The 17975-nt window shown below is 42.4% G+C and overlaps 11 protein-coding genes across 11 annotated transcripts; 4 read left to right on the plus strand and 7 right to left on the minus strand.

Annotated features, from left to right (window-relative positions):
• Positions 1–480: 480 nt before the first annotated feature.
• Positions 481–2754, minus strand: PAS_chr1-1_0190 (Non-catalytic subunit of N-terminal acetyltransferase of the NatC type; the record flags this gene model as incomplete). Its single annotated transcript, XM_002489792.1, has 1 exon — positions 481–2754. One exon carries the CDS (start codon positions 2752–2754, stop codon positions 481–483), a length of 2274 nt encoding a protein of 757 aa, XP_002489837.1.
• Positions 2755–3105: 351 nt separating this feature from the next.
• PAS_chr1-1_0191 (Subunit 5 of the stator stalk of mitochondrial F1F0 ATP synthase) lies at positions 3106–3723 on the minus strand (the record flags this gene model as incomplete). The annotated part of the gene is made up of 1 exon (XM_002489793.1): positions 3106–3723. The coding sequence occupies one exon, from the start codon at positions 3721–3723 to the stop codon at positions 3106–3108; it is 618 nt and encodes a 205-aa protein (XP_002489838.1).
• A 236-nt stretch (positions 3724–3959) lies between these two features.
• Positions 3960–5093, plus strand: PAS_chr1-1_0192 (mitochondrial 54S ribosomal protein RML2; the record flags this gene model as incomplete). Its single annotated transcript, XM_002489794.1, has 1 exon — positions 3960–5093. One exon carries the CDS (start codon positions 3960–3962, stop codon positions 5091–5093), a length of 1134 nt encoding a protein of 377 aa, XP_002489839.1.
• Positions 5094–5143: 50 nt separating this feature from the next.
• PAS_chr1-1_0193 (Hypothetical protein) lies at positions 5144–5695 on the minus strand (the record flags this gene model as incomplete). Its single annotated transcript, XM_002489795.1, has 1 exon — positions 5144–5695. The coding sequence occupies one exon, from the start codon at positions 5693–5695 to the stop codon at positions 5144–5146; it is 552 nt and encodes a 183-aa protein (XP_002489840.1).
• An 88-nt stretch (positions 5696–5783) lies between these two features.
• On the minus strand, positions 5784–7016 carry PAS_chr1-1_0194 (uncharacterized protein; the record flags this gene model as incomplete). Its single annotated transcript, XM_002489796.1, has 1 exon — positions 5784–7016. One exon carries the CDS (start codon positions 7014–7016, stop codon positions 5784–5786), a length of 1233 nt encoding a protein of 410 aa, XP_002489841.1.
• A 212-nt stretch (positions 7017–7228) lies between these two features.
• PAS_chr1-1_0195 (Subunit D of the eight-subunit V1 peripheral membrane domain of the vacuolar H+-ATPase (V-ATPase)) lies at positions 7229–8183 on the minus strand (the record flags this gene model as incomplete). The annotated part of the gene is made up of 2 exons (XM_002489797.1): positions 7229–8084; positions 8164–8183. The coding sequence occupies 2 exons, from the start codon at positions 8181–8183 to the stop codon at positions 7229–7231; spliced, it is 876 nt and encodes a 291-aa protein (XP_002489842.1).
• Positions 8184–8424: 241 nt separating this feature from the next.
• PAS_chr1-1_0196 (Component of the spliceosome complex involved in pre-mRNA splicing) lies at positions 8425–10854 on the plus strand (the record flags this gene model as incomplete). The annotated part of the gene is made up of 1 exon (XM_002489798.1): positions 8425–10854. The coding sequence occupies one exon, from the start codon at positions 8425–8427 to the stop codon at positions 10852–10854; it is 2430 nt and encodes an 809-aa protein (XP_002489843.1).
• Positions 10855–10892: 38 nt separating this feature from the next.
• Positions 10893–12395, minus strand: PAS_chr1-1_0197 (uncharacterized protein; the record flags this gene model as incomplete). The annotated part of the gene is made up of 1 exon (XM_002489799.1): positions 10893–12395. The coding sequence occupies one exon, from the start codon at positions 12393–12395 to the stop codon at positions 10893–10895; it is 1503 nt and encodes a 500-aa protein (XP_002489844.1).
• A 123-nt stretch (positions 12396–12518) lies between these two features.
• On the minus strand, positions 12519–14132 carry PAS_chr1-1_0198 (Hypothetical protein; the record flags this gene model as incomplete). Its single annotated transcript, XM_002489800.1, has 1 exon — positions 12519–14132. The coding sequence occupies one exon, from the start codon at positions 14130–14132 to the stop codon at positions 12519–12521; it is 1614 nt and encodes a 537-aa protein (XP_002489845.1).
• Positions 14133–14526: 394 nt separating this feature from the next.
• PAS_chr1-1_0199 (Nucleolar protein, component of the small subunit (SSU) processome containing the U3 snoRNA) lies at positions 14527–16623 on the plus strand (the record flags this gene model as incomplete). Its single annotated transcript, XM_002489801.1, has 1 exon — positions 14527–16623. One exon carries the CDS (start codon positions 14527–14529, stop codon positions 16621–16623), a length of 2097 nt encoding a protein of 698 aa, XP_002489846.1.
• A 274-nt stretch (positions 16624–16897) lies between these two features.
• Positions 16898–17566, plus strand: PAS_chr1-1_0482 (uncharacterized protein; the record flags this gene model as incomplete). Its single annotated transcript, XM_002489802.1, has 1 exon — positions 16898–17566. The coding sequence occupies one exon, from the start codon at positions 16898–16900 to the stop codon at positions 17564–17566; it is 669 nt and encodes a 222-aa protein (XP_002489847.1).
• Between the last annotated feature and the right edge of the window lie 409 nt (positions 17567–17975).

The raw sequence follows: 17975 nt of genomic DNA on the forward strand, positions 1-17975 counted from the left end.
TGGAAGGAGAGTGAGGCTGGAAATATGATTCGCGAAGGAGCTTTGAAAGTTTACATGTGAAGTATCGAGTCCGGTCAGATCATTACGCTAAGTGTTAGAATTTCACAGTCACAAATCCAGGTGACCAGAATTTTGGTGATAAGATGAGCTCGTATAGTTCGTACTGGTTCAAGGAACATGGATGGAAGACCGACTGACCGATGGCTTTAACCACCTGTTTTCCAGGTGGTTGGGTGTTCAAAGTCGTTAGTCAAAATTGTCGTGCTCAAAAGGGATCTTGGTAGACTCTTATCCAACCTTTCATTAAATAATAACTATTGTACAAAGGCTCAAAGTCAACCGATTCCTCGCTCTGCTTAACGATTTGATCCGTAGTCAAAGAAATACACTGGGCGGAGACTCCACTTGGGGGCTGGCATGGCCATTCACTATCATACTCCAAAGCTGTACAAGAAAGACCACTACATAACTATCACTTCCTCATATGTTTAATCTCCGCAGGCGGAAAAACCGATGGTATTGGGCTCTGCTCAATGAAACATCGTATGCTTGATTGCTTGGATTCTCCTTCAGGCATTGAGTTACAAACTCAGCATCTTTAATTTTCTTGTTAACTTTAGTGGAAAATACAGCCACGCCAATACTGGATCGGAGTATTTGGTCTACTCCCCTTTCGTAATCTGCCTTGAAACGACCCCGAGATGGATGAATCTTTTTCAGCTGGGATGCTGCAGTTTTAACTTCAGTTGTTAATTGGCGAACAGCAGAGCTACAACGAAAACAAATATCTTGCACTCGCTCCCTTTCCGTCCTAAACCGTAGACTACCCTCAGCTATTTCATCCGCAAAGTTCTGAAAATGCTGTATACTCGGCAATTGGGGTATACCAACTGACGAAAACGGTTTCATTCTCAATTGGTACAACAATTGTGGAGTAGTTCGATTGTATTTTGGAAGTTTCAAAAGTTTTAGGTTATCCAGTATAGTCCATGTGTACTGCTGAGCTTGCGCTAGTGTCTTAAACACTATAGTCTCTTGAATGAGGAAATTAATATGATCTAAAGTCTTTTTCCAGATATCCTTACTTTCACCTTCAGCTTTGGACAATTTATACTTGGCGACATCTTTCATGCGAGCGATATGAGACTCCAAGGTGGAGAGAAGATATAACCCATACCAATACATTTGGTACATCTCCCAGGGTTTGTAGATCTCTAACTCAATGCCCCTGAATACAACTTGAACCATGGAATCGAGTTTCATGTAATAAACGTACGAGGATAAGGGCATGACAGGTAGTTCAGACAAAGACCCGTCGGGTTGAATAGATTTGAATGTGTCCTCTAAACCATAATCATCGGGCAGTGATGTTTCTAGATCGTCAGCAGTTACCTGTATTGTATCCCAAACTACTACAGAATCCAAAAAAAAATCTCTCTGCTTACTCGGATTCTGCAAAAATGATTGAATCCATGAAATGTAGGTCTTTTCCATTTCCTGCAACAATGAAGATGCTCTGGCTTTTATCGCCCTATCATTTGTCAGTTTATCATCTTCCAACAATGATAAGACAACAGATTCTCCTGCTGTCAAACTTGAAAGGTCTTGCTTTAAGAACTCCGAAACAGGTATTGCTCCTAATATCAGTCCATCTCTTAGGAGTATTGATTCTAAAAACAATGCAGCCACAATATGAGTTGACGTGTGTTCTTGGTCAGGCAATTTTTCATTTCTTTTTGATCCAAAGATATATAGTCGGTTCCTTAAATCTGCAGCATCCTGAAAGCATAGGACGTCCATCGCCAACTTGAGGTCGTCAAAAAGATAATGCAAGTATGAAATGCAAATAGTAAATGAATGCATTTTAATGGGGCGGGGAGGAAAGATGTTGTTCTTTCGTTTTTGAATTCCCCTTGTGAACAAATGGGGTATCTGGGGAATGGAGTCAATGTAGTCGTTTTCTTCGGACAGTTTGTCAATGAACCCAGTAGCCTCGTGAAGAAAGAGGGTATCCTGGAAATCACCTTGATTAACGCTTGCTGACAAAGGGTATAGCATTTGCAGCCTTTTCAATATGTCAAAATAAAGCTGCAAAACTTTACTGTTTTTGTCATCTCTCTTCTCTAGTAAGCTGTAAGCAGAGTTTACCAAGTCCGCAACGTCCTTCTGAGGGAATTGAAGGAGCAAGTCAATGTTCAAATCCATGGATACACGGTTTAAGTCTTCCTCATCTTTCAAGACGGGGATATTTAAAACAAATGCTGTGAAATTTAAAACTCCAATCAAGTACGCTCTCAAAATTCTGTAAGTAAAAGAGTCAGATTGATCCAGTTTATTAGAATACTGAAGATTAGAGACCTGAAAAATCTTTTCCACGATAGTTGATGATGACAACAAAGCTGAGAACCGGGTCAGGATCTCTTCAATATACCTGCAAGAGAATAAGGTCACGGGGAGAGAGCTGCTATCCAGCCAAGTAACCAGACAACTGGTGATATTAGCCACTACTCTGACAGTCTCATCCAAAGTGAGGTCCCGGTCACAATCGTAGGACTCGTCTTCAATAAGACCAGTGTCTAGAGCTGGGTTCAGGATCTCTTTGGCATCGGTTCCCTCCATCAGATCCAAAGATTCCAATTTGACAATGTTCCCATGCTTGACATTTTTGGCAGTTTCAAAGAATTGTTGAGTGATATCTACCCAACTGTCTAACTCGAGGTTATTAAGCTCTGCAGGGTTAGTATGACGCGACATTGATGGCTGAAAGACGTGGTCACTTACGATCCGATATCTCTCCTAGCATGGGGATGGAAAGTTTAGGTGACTCTACTCTTATATCACCTTACTAAAAAAAGGCGATGATCGAGATGGCCTTGAGGGGGAGGGGGGAAAAAAATCAGTCGCCTAGAAGGAGAAGGGGAAGAGATTATATTTATCTAGAAGGAACTTTCGAGGGCTGAAGGGAGGAGGGGGGCTAGCCATATTTGTCTTACAACAAACAACTTCATGTGGACACAATCCGTACGTCTTACCTGTGCCCTCACTCTTACCCACTACAACGCTTATCACTTTACCATTCTAATCATAATATGTGTACGATGTCATCTAAAGAGACTCGGTTAAGACCTTGTTTAACTTGGCAATTTTGGCTGAAATAGAAAGATCAACAGTTCTGTCAGCAACTTCTACAATAAGACCACCCAAAATGTCAGGGTTAACTTGGTTGTTAATTTTCAATGATTTGCCTTGGCCAACAAATTCAGAGCCAGTAATAGCTTGTTGGATTCTGTTCAGCGATTTCTTATCCAATGGAGAAGCAGAGGTGACGGTAGCCTCAACAACACCGTTGTGGGCATCAGTCAAAACACCAAACTGCTTAACAATGTCGCCAAGTAGTCCCAATCGATTGTTCTCAGCTAGAACTTCCAAAAGGTTGGAAACTGATTTGTCCAGAGATAGTTTGGAGTTCAAAGTTTGAACAACGAAGGTTCTGTCGTTCAGAGACAAGGCTGGGTTGCTCACAATTCCGGATGTGGTAGAATCAGTGTCCAAGTAAGTCTTCAGCTTATTCAGGGACCCAGCAGCCTGGTCAACACTGGAAACTTTCACGGAGGCAGTGTACAGAGCAGTAGCGTAGGTTCCGTCTAATCCAAACAATTGAACTGGTGGCTTGACGGTCTTGGCAGCTGTAGCCATGGAACGAACAAAAGAACGAGTAAACATGGTAGTTTGATAGGTGACTGGTTGTGAAGTGTACAAGTCTCTTGAAACGGAGGTTGACTGAATGGGATCTGTCCTCCCTAAAATTCAACGAGCCAATGAATCGCGCTCGTTAATGGGAAGGTGTTTACGCTGTGCTTATGCGTAAATGTGTGCCTGGATCTTACTCGCGATATCAAAAATTTGTATGGAAATCCTCCAGGACCTTCCTGCCATCACCAACTCTGGTTCTTAATCGCATGTTTAACCTACCACTCAGAAGCCTACCACGGGCGAGCTGGGGTAAGAAACTGTTGCAAACCCATTTGTTTGGGTCTGTAAGCTTTTTCAGCACCGGAGCTCGAACTCTGGCCACAGAACCTACTCCAAGGATTACTCAAGCCGCTGGTGACCTTACTGATTTGGAGAAACAACACGAAATCATTGCTAGACAGACGAAGCTTTCTAAGGAGACGGTTCAATTGAAAAAACTAAAACCTACATCTCCAGGTTTGAGATGGTGGAGGAAACCAATGTATCCTTATTTATGGAAGGGTAAACCTGTTCGAGCCCTGACGAAGACCAGAGTCAGTAGATCGGGAAGAAACCACACCGGACGAATTGTCGTTAGACACAGAGGTGGAGGGCATCAACGTAGAATCAGGTTTATTGACTACCACCGTAAAGAACCGGGTAGACAAACCGTGGTAAGAATTGAGTACGACCCTAACAGAACTGCTCATATCGCTTTGCTGAAACATAATGATACCGGAAACCTTAGTTACATCATTGCTTGTCAAGGGTTAAGAGAAGGTGATATTGTTGAATCGTTTAGATCTGGTATTCCTGAATATTTGATGGAAGAGATGGGCGGTCGTATCGATCCAGCTATTTTGAACGCAAAAACTGCTCAAAAAGGAAATTGTCTTCCAATCTCTATGATAGCAGTGGGCACCATCGTCCATAATGTCAGCGAGACCGTGCATGGTCCTGCTAAGTATTGTCGTGCTGCTGGAGCAAATGCCAGAATCGTTAATAAAATCCCTGAGAAGCGTAAGGCTGTGGTTCGTTTGCAATCCGGTGAAGAGAGATATGTTTCCATTGACGCATGCGCTACATTGGGAGTAACTTCTAATCCAGATCATCAACATGAAAGTCTCGGTAAAGCCGGTCGTTCCAGGCATAGAGGAATAAGACCCACTGTGAGAGGTGTGGCCCAGAATAAATGCGACCATCCTATGGGTGGTGGTAGAGGAAAATCCAAGTCCAATAAGCTGTCCATGTCGCCATGGGGTGTATTGGCCAAGGGTGGTTTCAAGACTAGAAGAGGAAAGAACATCAACAAACAGAAGGTCAGAGATAGACCAAGAGGAAAACTTTCTCAACGCAATTAGCCCAAAAGTGTAAATAGACGAAAATTTGACGGTATTTTGTTGTATATATTCTAATCTGAGCAAAATGTCGGTTCATCATCAACATGCGAAGTCACCAGCTTTGGCCAAGAGTAGCTTTTTTCTAGATAAACTAGGGGGATATCAACCAATTCCTTCACCTGATCCCGATTGAAAATGGAGAGCTTTGTGATTTCCAGTACTGCATACTTCGAAATATAGTAATCTTCACCGTTGGTTTTTGTTATACGTGGGGGCAAGTAAGAACCGTACCAGGGCATCAGTTGGTGCAGTGAAGTAAACACAAGAGAGGACTCCACTACTAAGATTTCAGTATTCATTATACCCTTGGAGAACCTTTGTCTTTCGTTGTACTCAATCTCAGCTATGGCATCGGCTGATACCTCCGCTAGAATCGAATTTGCAGAATCACATATGATTAGCCTTATTAGATCTCTAGAAACCGTGATTAACCGCAAAACTTTCATAACCCGGGGAGTTCTGTTGAACTTTGGTATTTTTGAAACTGTTTCATCTTTGACCTCATTCAACGCTTTCAATAGCCAGGAGCAAACGAAAATGTTAGATTTGACCAAATCATTCATTCAAAATTTACTAGCAATTCTGATGTAGACTTGAGGAATTTCAGAATTTCGCTACGCGTAAGTCTCCCTCCCCTCTGTTATCCCCCATTCACCTAAAATGTTCTAATCCCAACTCTACAACGTAACCCAGGACCAACTTGACATGCTCTGCCATATGTGGAAAATTGATCTTGTCAATTGTGTCTTGGGTGCTATGGATGAAGGGATTTGTGTAGGCAAAACTACTTTCAAAGACCATGGCAGATGGATAACCATGTTCCAAGGCAGAACTATGATCTGAGCAGGCATACCCACATTCGGTTTCTTTGTAGGGAATTGAAGTGTATGCATCGATTAAAAGTGCAAGGAAGCTATTCAGATTTGCGTTTGTATGGTCAGTGATTAGCCCGAAGTGGTCGGATTCCCCGTGGTCTAAAGCTTTTTGGATGTATCCAGTCATGTCCTGTTGTAGCATAGCAACAACAGTCTCTTCTGCAGCTCTATACGAGCTGAAAATTTGCTGGGAGCCAAGTAGTCCTCCTTCTTCGGCAGAATAAAAGTGAAACTCTACTGTATTGTGAAACTTGAGGCCACTTTCAACTATGATTCTGAGCGCTTCAAGGTTGGAAGTTACACCAGATCCATCATCATCAGCCCCTGGAGCACGGAGAATGTTGGGGAAAAGCAAGTTTATGGAATCTTGATGGCATCCCACTACTACAATGTCCCCTTTTCCTTTCGAAGGATCAACATTTTCACCGTATATCGTAAAGATGGCAGAATTCTGCTTCCAAGGGTGTTCCACAGTAGTAACATTGAACCTCGATGGATCTTTCAAGGCCAATTGAACCAATTCACCTTGTAACCAGATAGAACTCTGCAACCCCTTGTCAGATTTGTAAAATCTTGTAAAGAAGCTAGAGAACCTTCCCAAAAACGCCTGCATTCTGCCAATGTCAATCTCACCTATCAAAGAATTTACTTGTTTGAAATGGAAAGTATCATTGGACGGATAAAGATAGTCTGGAACGGTAACTGGCGCACTGGAATAGAGCAGCTCTACATTGTCTCCATGCTGATAGGTGACATCGATAAATGATATCCCCTCTGTTTTCAACTGGTATTTCTCTTTTTCAGTGATAATACGGTATTCTTGGGGGCCTAACTTGATTATTCTGCGATCGTCGCCATCGAACATTACCTCGTTCTTCAAGGATTGAATATAATCCAAGAGATGGAGAGAAGGGTGATGGACGTCAGATAAGACGTTCTGGAGATTCCAAGGTACAATTGTCGCAGAGACAAGTTGAACTAGGGCTATAATTGATATGAGTTTGACCATCGTTGGCAGTTTTGTGTGGGGAAAGGAAAGAGGAAGTTTCCCAGTCGAGGACCTTGTAAAGAGTGCGAAGAATGTCAAAGGTGCTCCAGGATTCGCAAACTACTTGCCCAAGGTTTGCCCGAGGTCATAAGACACGCAGAGCTTCTACAGCTACACAATCTTCTTTCCGCTGAAGGCCGACTGCCCTATGTCCAATGTCAACTAGTCTATTACTAAAAAATGATATCCTCTTCCTGTTGGGCAGTAAGATCATCAGCCGGTTCATCTATGAACTTGGAAACCTGTCTAGCCTCTTCCTCAGGATCGTACTCCGCTTTAGCTTGCTCACTAGCTTCATTATCTTTGTTTTCTTCGGCCTTCTGGTCTGCCTCCAACTTATCATTGGCTTTCTTTTCCAGTAATTGGGCCTTCTTTGCAGCAGCCTCGGCATCCTGCAAAGCAGTTTGTTGTTGTTTCTTCTCTTGAACCTTCTTCAGTCGGTAGAACTCCTCTCTATCAAGCTCGTCAAGTTCCGAGTTAATGTATGCAATGGTGTTTTCTGTACGGGGAATGACAACATGTTCGATAGCGTTCACACGTCTGTTCGTAACCTTGATAACCTCATCCAATATGATAAAAGCAGTCTGCAATGAAGCCAATTCCACCAATGTCTCCACCGAACTCGTATATACTTCTGCAGCCTTTTGGACCTGAAGACCACCTCGTCCCAGTCCTGTCATCTTGAAATCATTGATATCTTCGTTGATATGGGTCTCAAATTGGGGAAGACGAACACCACTTACGTTCTCTTCACGGGCTTTCACCTGGAATCTGGCGCTCTTGACTGAGTCCTGGACTGAATATCCAATATTGTCGCCCGTTGCATATGTCACCTGAGCAAGAGAGAAAGCTGCTGTTTGCATAACTCGTCCCATCTTTCTTTTGGCGTCGTCGATTCGACGCGTAATCTCCCTGAATCTCTTGGTAAGAGCCTCAGACTTTCTCTTCAATAAGGAGTAACCCTGTTGAGCTCCCTTCAGTTTACCCTTCATGAGACCTAAAGTCATACGAGTGGGGAAGACTTGTTCCCTGAACAAAATGTTAGTAGCTTACACACCATACACATCGTCAATCAATCAAATTGACAATACAAACGCAGTCCACTTACCTGTTTCCTGATCCGGACATGTTCTTGGAGGTTTACACTTCAGGAAGAGTTTCGTTCACTTGTCCCTATGGCTGGCTGCCTTGGGATAAGTGAATATTGGGTGGGACACTGTGAGAGAAAACTATTTGTAAGAATTCGCTTTCCCCTATCACATTGCCCGTGTCGTACCTAGAATATATATTTATTCACAGAGTACTTCCCTTCCGATCGTCAGCTGCCCCCTCCCCAGCCTTGCTCTTGTTGCTCTACTCTTTCGTCCTCATGGAGAAGCTGATTACTTATGAAGACCTGGCTTACGAGGAGTCATTGCTGCTAGATCCATACTCATTGGAGTCCTGGATTGCTTATTATCGTCACAAGGAGCACTCGTCCCCTGTAGATCAACAGTTCTACGTACTGTTCAGAGCTGCTAACGCTTTGAAAAGAGCACCTGAAATTTGGATCCTGTGTCTGAAAACCTGTGTGAAGCTTTGGGAGGAGCGAAAGTCTGAATTGGAGGAGTTTGACGGTTTAATCAAAGTGTTCGAACAATCTTTACTTTACAATGGGTCTTCTCCCATAATCTGGGCTTTGTACTTGAAGGCACTAGTCAAATACTCATGTATCCCTGGGATAACCTTTGTTAGACGGAAATCTGACCAGTGTTTACAAACACTTCCTTTTGCAAAACATCATTTGATATGGCCTTTTCTCCTGCAATTTGCTGACGATGTTGGAGCCATCACCTCCTTGTCGATTTGGACAAGATTTTACTATTATAAGAAAACATGCATGCCTTATGTGAGGCTCCAGGATGCTTCGTCAATTGAAGAAGAAACCGGATTTATTCCTGATCAGTACAAATTGGAGAACGTTACTTACCAGACTATACTTCATAAACTAACCAGTCAAGCGCATTCAGACTTATCAGCATACACAAGAACTTTTCAAGATTTGCTGGATAATACGGAGTTTCTGGCAACAGTAGAGCTCTCCGAATTGAAGTTGTATACAGACTATCTTAATGTGCTAATAAAGCATCCCCAAGAATCAGAGAACATTGATTACAAGTCGCATGACACGAAGATCGAAAAACTGGTTCAATACCTAATTGAAAAGTTTCCTGACCAACAAGCATCCATGATAATACATTGGACTCAATACTGGATAAACAGAGGAAATTTCCATAAAGTAAGGGAAATCTTTGAAGTCGGGATAACCAAATCAAAGACGGTGAAGGATTTTGTTGTGGTCTACGACACATACTTAGAGTTCGAAGAAACTGTTATCTCCACTACTTTGAAAGATTTAGAGCTTCAAGGGCTGGAGACTTCACCAATGTTGGAATTGAGGATGCATAGCTTCGAACAACTAATGGACAGAAGAGAGTTATTAATGAACGACGTTCTGTTGAGACAGGACAAGAATGATGTTGCAACTTGGTTAGATAGAGTTGCGATTTTTGATAAAGAGACACAATTACAAAACGTTTTAGCCACTTATGTTGAAGCAATTAGAACTATTGATCCTGGCACCATCGAAGAACCTGGAGTGTTGCCCAAACTTTGGTTAGGATACATTGATGTATACAAATCGAAGGGTGATTTGAAAACAGCCCGGAAAATATACGCTGCTACTTTGAAGGCGAACTTTCCTTTTCCAGAAGATTTGGCAGATCTTGTCATTTCCTGGGCTGAAATGGAATTGGAGAATGATGACTATCCTCAGGCTATAGATGTGATGAAAACCTCACTAAAAGAATTCGCATTGAAAAAATCTACCAAATTATGGTCATTTTATCTGGATTTGGTAGAGTCGTCAGGCAATATTCCTGATACAATCAAATTGTATGATACAGTGATTGACCTAAAAATAGCCACTCCCTTAACAATTCTAAACTATTGTAATTTTTTGGAAGAACACCAACGATATCAGGAGTGCTTAAGATGTTACGAGAAAGGTGTACATTTGTTTCGTTTCCCTGTTTCCTTCGAGATTTGGAATGTCTATCTTTCCAAAATGGTCAACGAGCAGGCAAAGTTCAAGCTCACAAACGAACATATCAGGGATTTGTTTGAACAATGTATTGAACAATGTCCTCTGAATCTTGTAGAGCCAATATATATTGGGTACGCAAAGTTTGAACTCGATCATGGTTTTATCAGTAAAGCTTTTAGAATCTACGAGCAAGCTATAGAAAAGTTGGAAGACGAAAAGGAGAAATATAATATTTTCAAGATATACATACAAGTGTCTTTGCTGAACCAAGAGGATCAGAAAACTCGAAAGATTTACGAACAAGCTCTCGAGTCACTACCTGCTACATTATATGGATTCACTGAATCAATTGTTATTCCCTTCGTTGAGTTGGAAATTAAGCTCAAAGAAATCTCACGAGCAAGGGCCATATTTCATTATGCTGCGGATCTTATTGTCCCCACTAAGAAGAATCCCATCTTATGGGAACGTTGGGAACGTTTTGAATTGCATTATGGTAATGAAGACACATTCAAATCAATGCTGCGGTATCAGAGATCAATTGACGACCAAGCTAAACTAGAAGATGTCGAGACCTTAGTCGAGTCCAACGCTCCCGTACAGTTTGTCGCATCGTCTACGGGACCCCAAGTAGGTTCTGCTACCACTAATAATATGGAGAAGAAGATAAACCCAGATGCCATCGATCTGGAATTTGATGATCTAAGTGATTAAAAGTATGGATATCATTCTACTATATGGACATTATTCTACTACTTCTTTTCATGCACTCTGGAGTTGTCAATCCAGTCTTGAGTACTCATTTGGGACAATCTACTCAATGCTCTTGCAAAGGCGAACCTTTCTTCATCCACGGCAAACATAGAGGCCTTTTTAGCGATTTTCTTATCGAAACCATGCTTACTTACCAACTCATCATTTTCAAAAGTAGAATCATTTTCCAGTTCTTCTGGCTTTTTATCTCTCAAATTAAAATTCCCCTCCGATAAGTCTTCAGGTTCAACGAAAAGGTCCTGGAAATTAGCAGCTGCAGTGACTGCGATACATCCATGTGCGTCGTAAACAGCGTCCAAAAATGTGATGAACCGTCTGACGTCATCTCGGACATTGATTGATAAATATGGGATATCAGTTATGATGAAAGCAGAAAACGTCTCTGCAAGGGTCAAGTAATCACCAGCTGCTAGAGGTTTACCACAAAGTTCATTGAATGTAAATCTTGCGACGTATGGTGGTGTGCAAAGAGGCACAACCAGATTTCTTCCCCAGATGGACAATTCAACATTTTTCTCAATTTCATGTCCTTGAGAGAAAAAAGAATACCACTGTTCAGTATGTTTCTTCTGTTGTTCCCTGGAAGCTGCACTTTGAAAGTTCACTCCTGGTTTGGGATAATAGTAATTGGAAGAGATAGGTTTGGGAATTTTTCTGTAGTCAGTGGGAGAGTTCAAGTAAATCACACTTGTTCTTTCTTTGATTAGTTGAATGCATGGAATGAAACTTTCTCGTTGGACTCCGTTTATGTACAAGTCATCTGGAGCTCTGTTGGAAGTTGCAAACAAGATAAGGCCATGGTCATTTCGAAGAACTAACATTAGCAGTCGCCTTAAAAGCATCGCATCGGCAACATCTGTGACTTGAAATTCGTCAAAACATAAAACTGTCGACTGTTGAGCTAATTCCCATGCCAATAATGGGATCACGTCAATATCATGACCTCCATGCTGTTTTTTCAATTGGTGGGACCTCTTATGCAGTGATTGCATAAACTGATGGAAGTGAAGTCTTTTCTTCGTCAAATGGCCGGGTATTGTATCGTAGAAGAGGTCCATCAACATGGTTTTACCACATCCTACATCTCCATAAAGGTAAACTCCGTTAGGAGTAATGTGATCCGGAGATTTTTTTTTGGAGTTTTTAGAACTTTTGCCAAAGATTGAAAAGATCCTAGAGAATCCTTGGGCCGGTTTAAGGCTTTCAACATCCGGAGCTTCGACTTTTGGTGGATGGTATTGGTTCAGTTGACTGTGCAATCCTTCAAGGTTGGATATTATGCCTCGTTGAAACTCATCATCTCGGAGTTTCCCGTTACCAACTAGCTCGTCATATCTTTGCAGCGGAGATAACTGGAACCGGATACTGCTGGTACTTAGGTATTTTAGTCCCGATCTCCTCAATATGAGTAGACCTCGGGATGCTATCATGGATAATGGAATGAATATATAATAATTCTGTTCATAGATTCGAGTTTCCATTTCGGACTCATATGTCGTCTCCGCAGTGACATAGATTTCGGATGGCGGGAAGTAAATTAATATATAGATATTGTTTAATATATTGAACCATATATTATATAACTAATGAAATATATTAGTCAACTAATCGTGAGTTCTTGCAGCTCTCCAAGAGAAGTAGTTTTGGAAACCGTCTTCCAAAGCACCCAACAGAGGAACCCTTGGGGAAGCTTCCTCCTTGGGAGCACTATTAAGTGACCCTAAGACCTCACCGTCCTGCGACAGAGCTTGGACCTCAATTGACTTAGTAGAGATATCCTGGAACTCCAAAGGAAGATCAATTACAGTTTCGAACTTAGCTCTCTTAAAAACACCGATCTCTTTTCCCTGGGTCGATAATTTCCATTTTTTAGTTTCAGTGTCACCGTTCCACGAGATGTAAACCTTGGAACCCTGTTTGAACAGGGCAATCTTTTCTGGAGAATAACCCACCCATCTTGGATACTTGAAAGCTCTGTAGTTTTGAACGTCATCAGAGTCTGCATCTAAAGCAGCATGAAAGATTGGATTATGGTGACTGTCATACTCGGTGATACTTCCCGCAGATCCCCAATTGATCACTGCATGGTGATTCTGTAGCAGTTGTAGAGATCCCTGAGATTTTGCCAAAAGGGGATGATCAGTAGGAGGGAGGAAAATCTCCAAGACCTTGGCGGTACCAAGAGTCAAATCCAGCTCAACGATTTTTCCGCTGCTGGTGACTGAGGAAGACTCGGAGCCATGACCGGCTTCAGTGTGGCCATGACTATAAGCGTGGTTGTCAAAGAACTTGATAATTTCCTTGCCACCTCTTGGTGTCTGCGTGAGAAACCTAGCATGATGCTGGAATCCAAATTTAAGATATTCTGGGTCCACTTCTAACTCTGCAGAGTTGTCTATGATTGTGAAATTAGACAATGAAGAGCTGGTTGAATATCTCCATAAAACTTCTCCAGTTTTTCCACTCACTTTGTAGATAGTGGAAGAATGACGGGCACTAATCAGGTAATCGCCTTCTACGTTCTTGTCCACAGAGTTGAAATGGAAAACATCCCAAGCTGTTGAGGAATTCTGTCCGACACCAGCCAACCCGGACTCAAGGCTTAAAACTGACTCTGCTGGTGAAATATGGTCCAGAGAAACCCACTCGAAAATCAATTCTCCAGTTTCAAGATCAATGTCTTGGATGATGGCATTGTTCACCCAAGTACCATTTCCATAAGGAGAAAGATCGTACTGGTCAGTGGGCTCAAAAATTTCAATCAGTGCGCTGCTTGAATTCTTGGGAATGGTTAACTCATGGATGTCACCTAGACGATGTTCAAGGGCATGCAATTGCTTAATAGGCTTATAGCTGTTGTCAAAGAAACTGAAATGCCCATGTCCATGGCCTGTGCGAATGTTCACAGAACCCTCCCAAGCGTAAAATTGAGTTTCATTAAATACTTGAAAATTGAACGGAGTTCCTCCGAAATAGGAGAATCCTGACCAGACCAAGTCTCCGTCTTGGTCATAAATGTAGGCTCCCGGTTGAGAGGAGGTAGTTTCATAAGGAGTGACAAAGATGTAGCCTTCACTAGGCTTCACATCACCATAACGGGTAATATTCCATTGAGGAACGTTCAGGTCTTTTCTTGAGAGATATGTATCATCTCCCTTGGCGGTTTCGAATAAGGTTGCCACCAGTGGAAGCACGAAAGAGCTTACAGTCAACTTCATAGTGTGGGTCTCTGTGTTTCTGGCAACTACTCCAGGATTTCAGACCCTTAAATACTAAACTGGAGGTGGTATGTGCTCATCGGGCTTCCGATACTCATCAGTACTATAATAAATAACGACTGTGGCTCATGATGATGCGATGGGGATTTCGAAATCTCCCTAATCGGTTACGCGATAGGTACAACGTGCAACATGTACGTTGTTGTAGATGATGTTGAAGATGGGAGGAGAAAGGTAAGAAAAAAAAAAAAAAATACTGAAAAGTCGGCGTGCACTAACCACACAATAAATTTAAAAGTTCCTAAAAAAAATTATGTGATTAAGTGAACTACTAGGATCCTACTGTAAGCCGAAAAAGACTCACAGAAGCTCAACCTTAGATCCACGTATAGAAATGGATATTCATCGTTGCAGATTCGTTAAGTATAAGCCGCGGACAGTGACGTCTTTGGCGTTTTCTCACTTCTCCTCCAATGGCTTTGCCCCAAAGAACTTAAGATTAGCAGTGGGAAAATCAAACGGTAATATTGAAATTTGGAATCCTCACAAGAACTTCCTGCTGGAAAATGTGCTACAAGGAGGTAAAGACCGTGTCATTGAGGGCCTGGTTTGGTCTACTTATGACGATTACCCTCCTCGTCTGTTTTCCATTGGTGGTTCGACTGTGATGACCGAATGGGATATTGCTACCGGTTTGCCCTTAAACAACTACGATTGTAACTCCGGTATCACCTGGAGTATCAGCATCAACACAACTCAGGATAAGATATGCGTAGGCTGTGACAATGGAACTGTAGTCGTTATTGACATAAGTGGTGGACCGGGATCTCTAGTACATGAATCGATCCTCCAACGTTCTAATGCCAGGGTCTTGAACCTGTGCTGGCTCAACGATAAGAAAATTGTATCCGGATGTTCTGATGGCCGTATAAGGATATGGAATTACGAGGAAGGTCCAGGAAGAGGCCAGTTAATCTCCACTCTGAATGTCGATAAATCAACAACAGAGAGCACTTTGGTGTGGTCCGTAATTCCTCTGGAGAAAAGATCTCAATTTGTATCCGGTGACTCCACTGGAGCTGTCAAAGTGTGGGATGCCGAGAAATTTGTCCTATTACAAACGTTCGATCTTCATAAAGCAGATGTGCTGAACATCTGCACCAATTTCGAACAGACTAAGATTTTCAGTGGAAGTGTCGACAGGAAGATCTACAACCTTAAATTTGTTAACGATAAATGGGTCAACAGTTGCAACAGATTGGTTCATGGTAATGATATTCGTGCTTCCGTTTGCTACCAATCCAAGGACCTCGATCTGTTACTATCTGGAGCATCATTGTCAGACATAGCCGTTTCTAAGCCTGAATCGTTTCAAGACTGCGAAATTCAAAGACTGTCAGTATTCCCTGAAACGTATCAAACTGTTCTTTTCAATAAATCCCAGAAGCTGGTGATCATGTGGCAAGACCAAACCATTAAAGTATGGAAAGTCCTTCCTCAGCAAGGCAGAAAACTATTAGCCAAACTGGTCCTAAGCGATGAGGACAACATCACCCATTGTGATCTCACTTCTGACGGGCAATTCTTGGTTGTCGCTCGTCTTTCTACCGTCAAAGTGTTCAAGCTTGCCTTCAATGAAGATAATAAATTGCAGATTCAAAAGGTTGCCGATGAGAAGCTTCAGGAAGTGGGTGCACGTTTGGTTAAGTTTAATGATCAGAACAATGAGCTAATCGTCGTATCACCAGACAACGAACTATACATTTACAAGATCAAAGAATCTCTAGTTGAAGATTCAAACGGTTTTGTGGATCAATCCGGTGACTCGGTACAAGAGGTGGAACTTAATGGTACTAGAATTCCTCAAGGTCAGCAGACTCTTTTGAACAACATCTACAGCCTCTGTCTCTCTAAAGACGGTAAACTGGCATCTGTTCTAAGAGTCAATGGTTTGATTGAAATAGCTAACCTGGACACTTTGAAGAGTTCGAAGCTGGTTAAGCCATCCAATTTAATTGCCCTACACAGTGTCTTCCACGAGGACCACAAACTAATAGTTGTTAACCACGATAATAGCGTGGCAGAATACACTATAGATACTGAGGAAGGAGTGGTCAGTGACTGGAGCAAGCGTAACACAGATTTCACTCGTCATGCATTAGGAGGTGTTCTTGAGAAATGTCTCGGTTTGGTTCTGAACGGAGACAACCTCTGGCTATACAACACCAATTGGTTGGCATACATCAACCTGGCAAACGATCTCCCTAAGATTGGCTCAGAAGTTGATCGCAAGAGGGGAGCAGATGGAGAAAAAATTACTCCTAGCTCCAAGGACATTCAAGTAGATAATAGCCAGTTCTGGGTTGTAGACAAATACCAGCCTCTGCTGTATGTTGATACCTTTGAGCCTGAAGCCAATGGTTTGTTGGTGGTAGAGACTCCAGTGACTCCAACAGAAGCAGCATTCCTGGTGCCTAGGATTTATTTGTAGAGTATTTGGTGTATATATATAAATTGATTAGGTCGACTAGAGAAGTGGGTTGGATAAACAAACTTGAAAAAGGCGTTGTAGATGGCTATTCCTGTTTGACTGTCTCTCAGCTTCAAAGACTCCAAGCCCTTAGACGTTTATTCCCCATCAAGGTGCAAGTTGCCTTGCACTGATTGGAGTTTACTAGTGAACTATTTGAATTGTGCGCGATTATCATAATAGATAACTCAAATCTCTGCTGCGAGATTCCATCCATCACTTCCGTCCCTAACTTATGCTTCAAAAGATCATTCTTCTGGATCTAAACAAAGAGCTCTGCTCCTTGTGGCAAAAAGAAATCCAGAGAATTTCCAATTTACACCCCAACAATGGCATACCGTTTCAGGTTTTCAATGGAACGTTCGATCAACTTCGGCTGGACTCCCCCACTACAATAGTTTCCCCAGGCAATTCGTTTGCGAGTTTCGGCGGAGGTATCGATGTAGCAATACGAGAATTGCTGCAAACAGACCCTGGATCCCTGGAGCCATCCTTTGAAGAATGCGTCGCCGGAGCATTGATCAAGTGCAACGGCTATATACCGGTACAACATCTAAACAACATCACCTTTTCCCATGCCACCCGAGGATGGCGCCAATTGCAATGTGATACGGTGGTACACATACCTACTATGCGCGTGCCTCGTCATGTCTACGATGGGAACGAAGTTCACTGGAAACGATTCATATTTGATATTGTCTGGAAGGCACTAAACGAAGTGAAAACTCCCAACGTTATCTTTCCCGGTTTGGCAACCGGCTTCGGAGGATTGCCAGTAGATCTGGTGGCAGAGAGCATGATCTCCAGCATGGTTCTACACCAACATCAAGGCTGGAATATGAGAGACCGAGGAGTGCATGTGTTGAAATATTTGGCAGAAGACCCGTCTTTTCTGGAACTATAGAACACTCAGAAAATAACATCCTTCAATGAGTCATAAACATAATCAATAGTCGCTACGCCAACTATCCACTTGCTCATAACAGACAAGTTGTAAATTATTACCGCAGGCACCAACACCGAACTATTACACGACAGCTCTACTCCGCTACGGTCGGCCGGGTCCGGGTGCAGAATACGTTTGATATTTTTCACTGTGTCCCATGCATAGTATAGACCAACTACTCCTAGGACCTGTTTAGAAATGGACATCATGCTGAATTTATTAGTGCCTCGCTTATTATGTTGAAGTTCCGGGGCACAATAGTTAAGTAGACCGAGGCGTTAGCACACTAGCAGGAGAATACCGTCTAGGGGGGTGTAAGGGGGGTGCTTTCCGAATGACTCAGGGGGGGGAGAAACTATTTCAAGAA

This window comes from Komagataella phaffii, chromosome 1 (assembly GCF_000027005.1).
Source record: "Komagataella phaffii GS115 chromosome 1, complete sequence".
Lineage (NCBI taxonomy): Eukaryota > Fungi > Ascomycota > Pichiomycetes > Pichiales > Pichiaceae > Komagataella > Komagataella phaffii.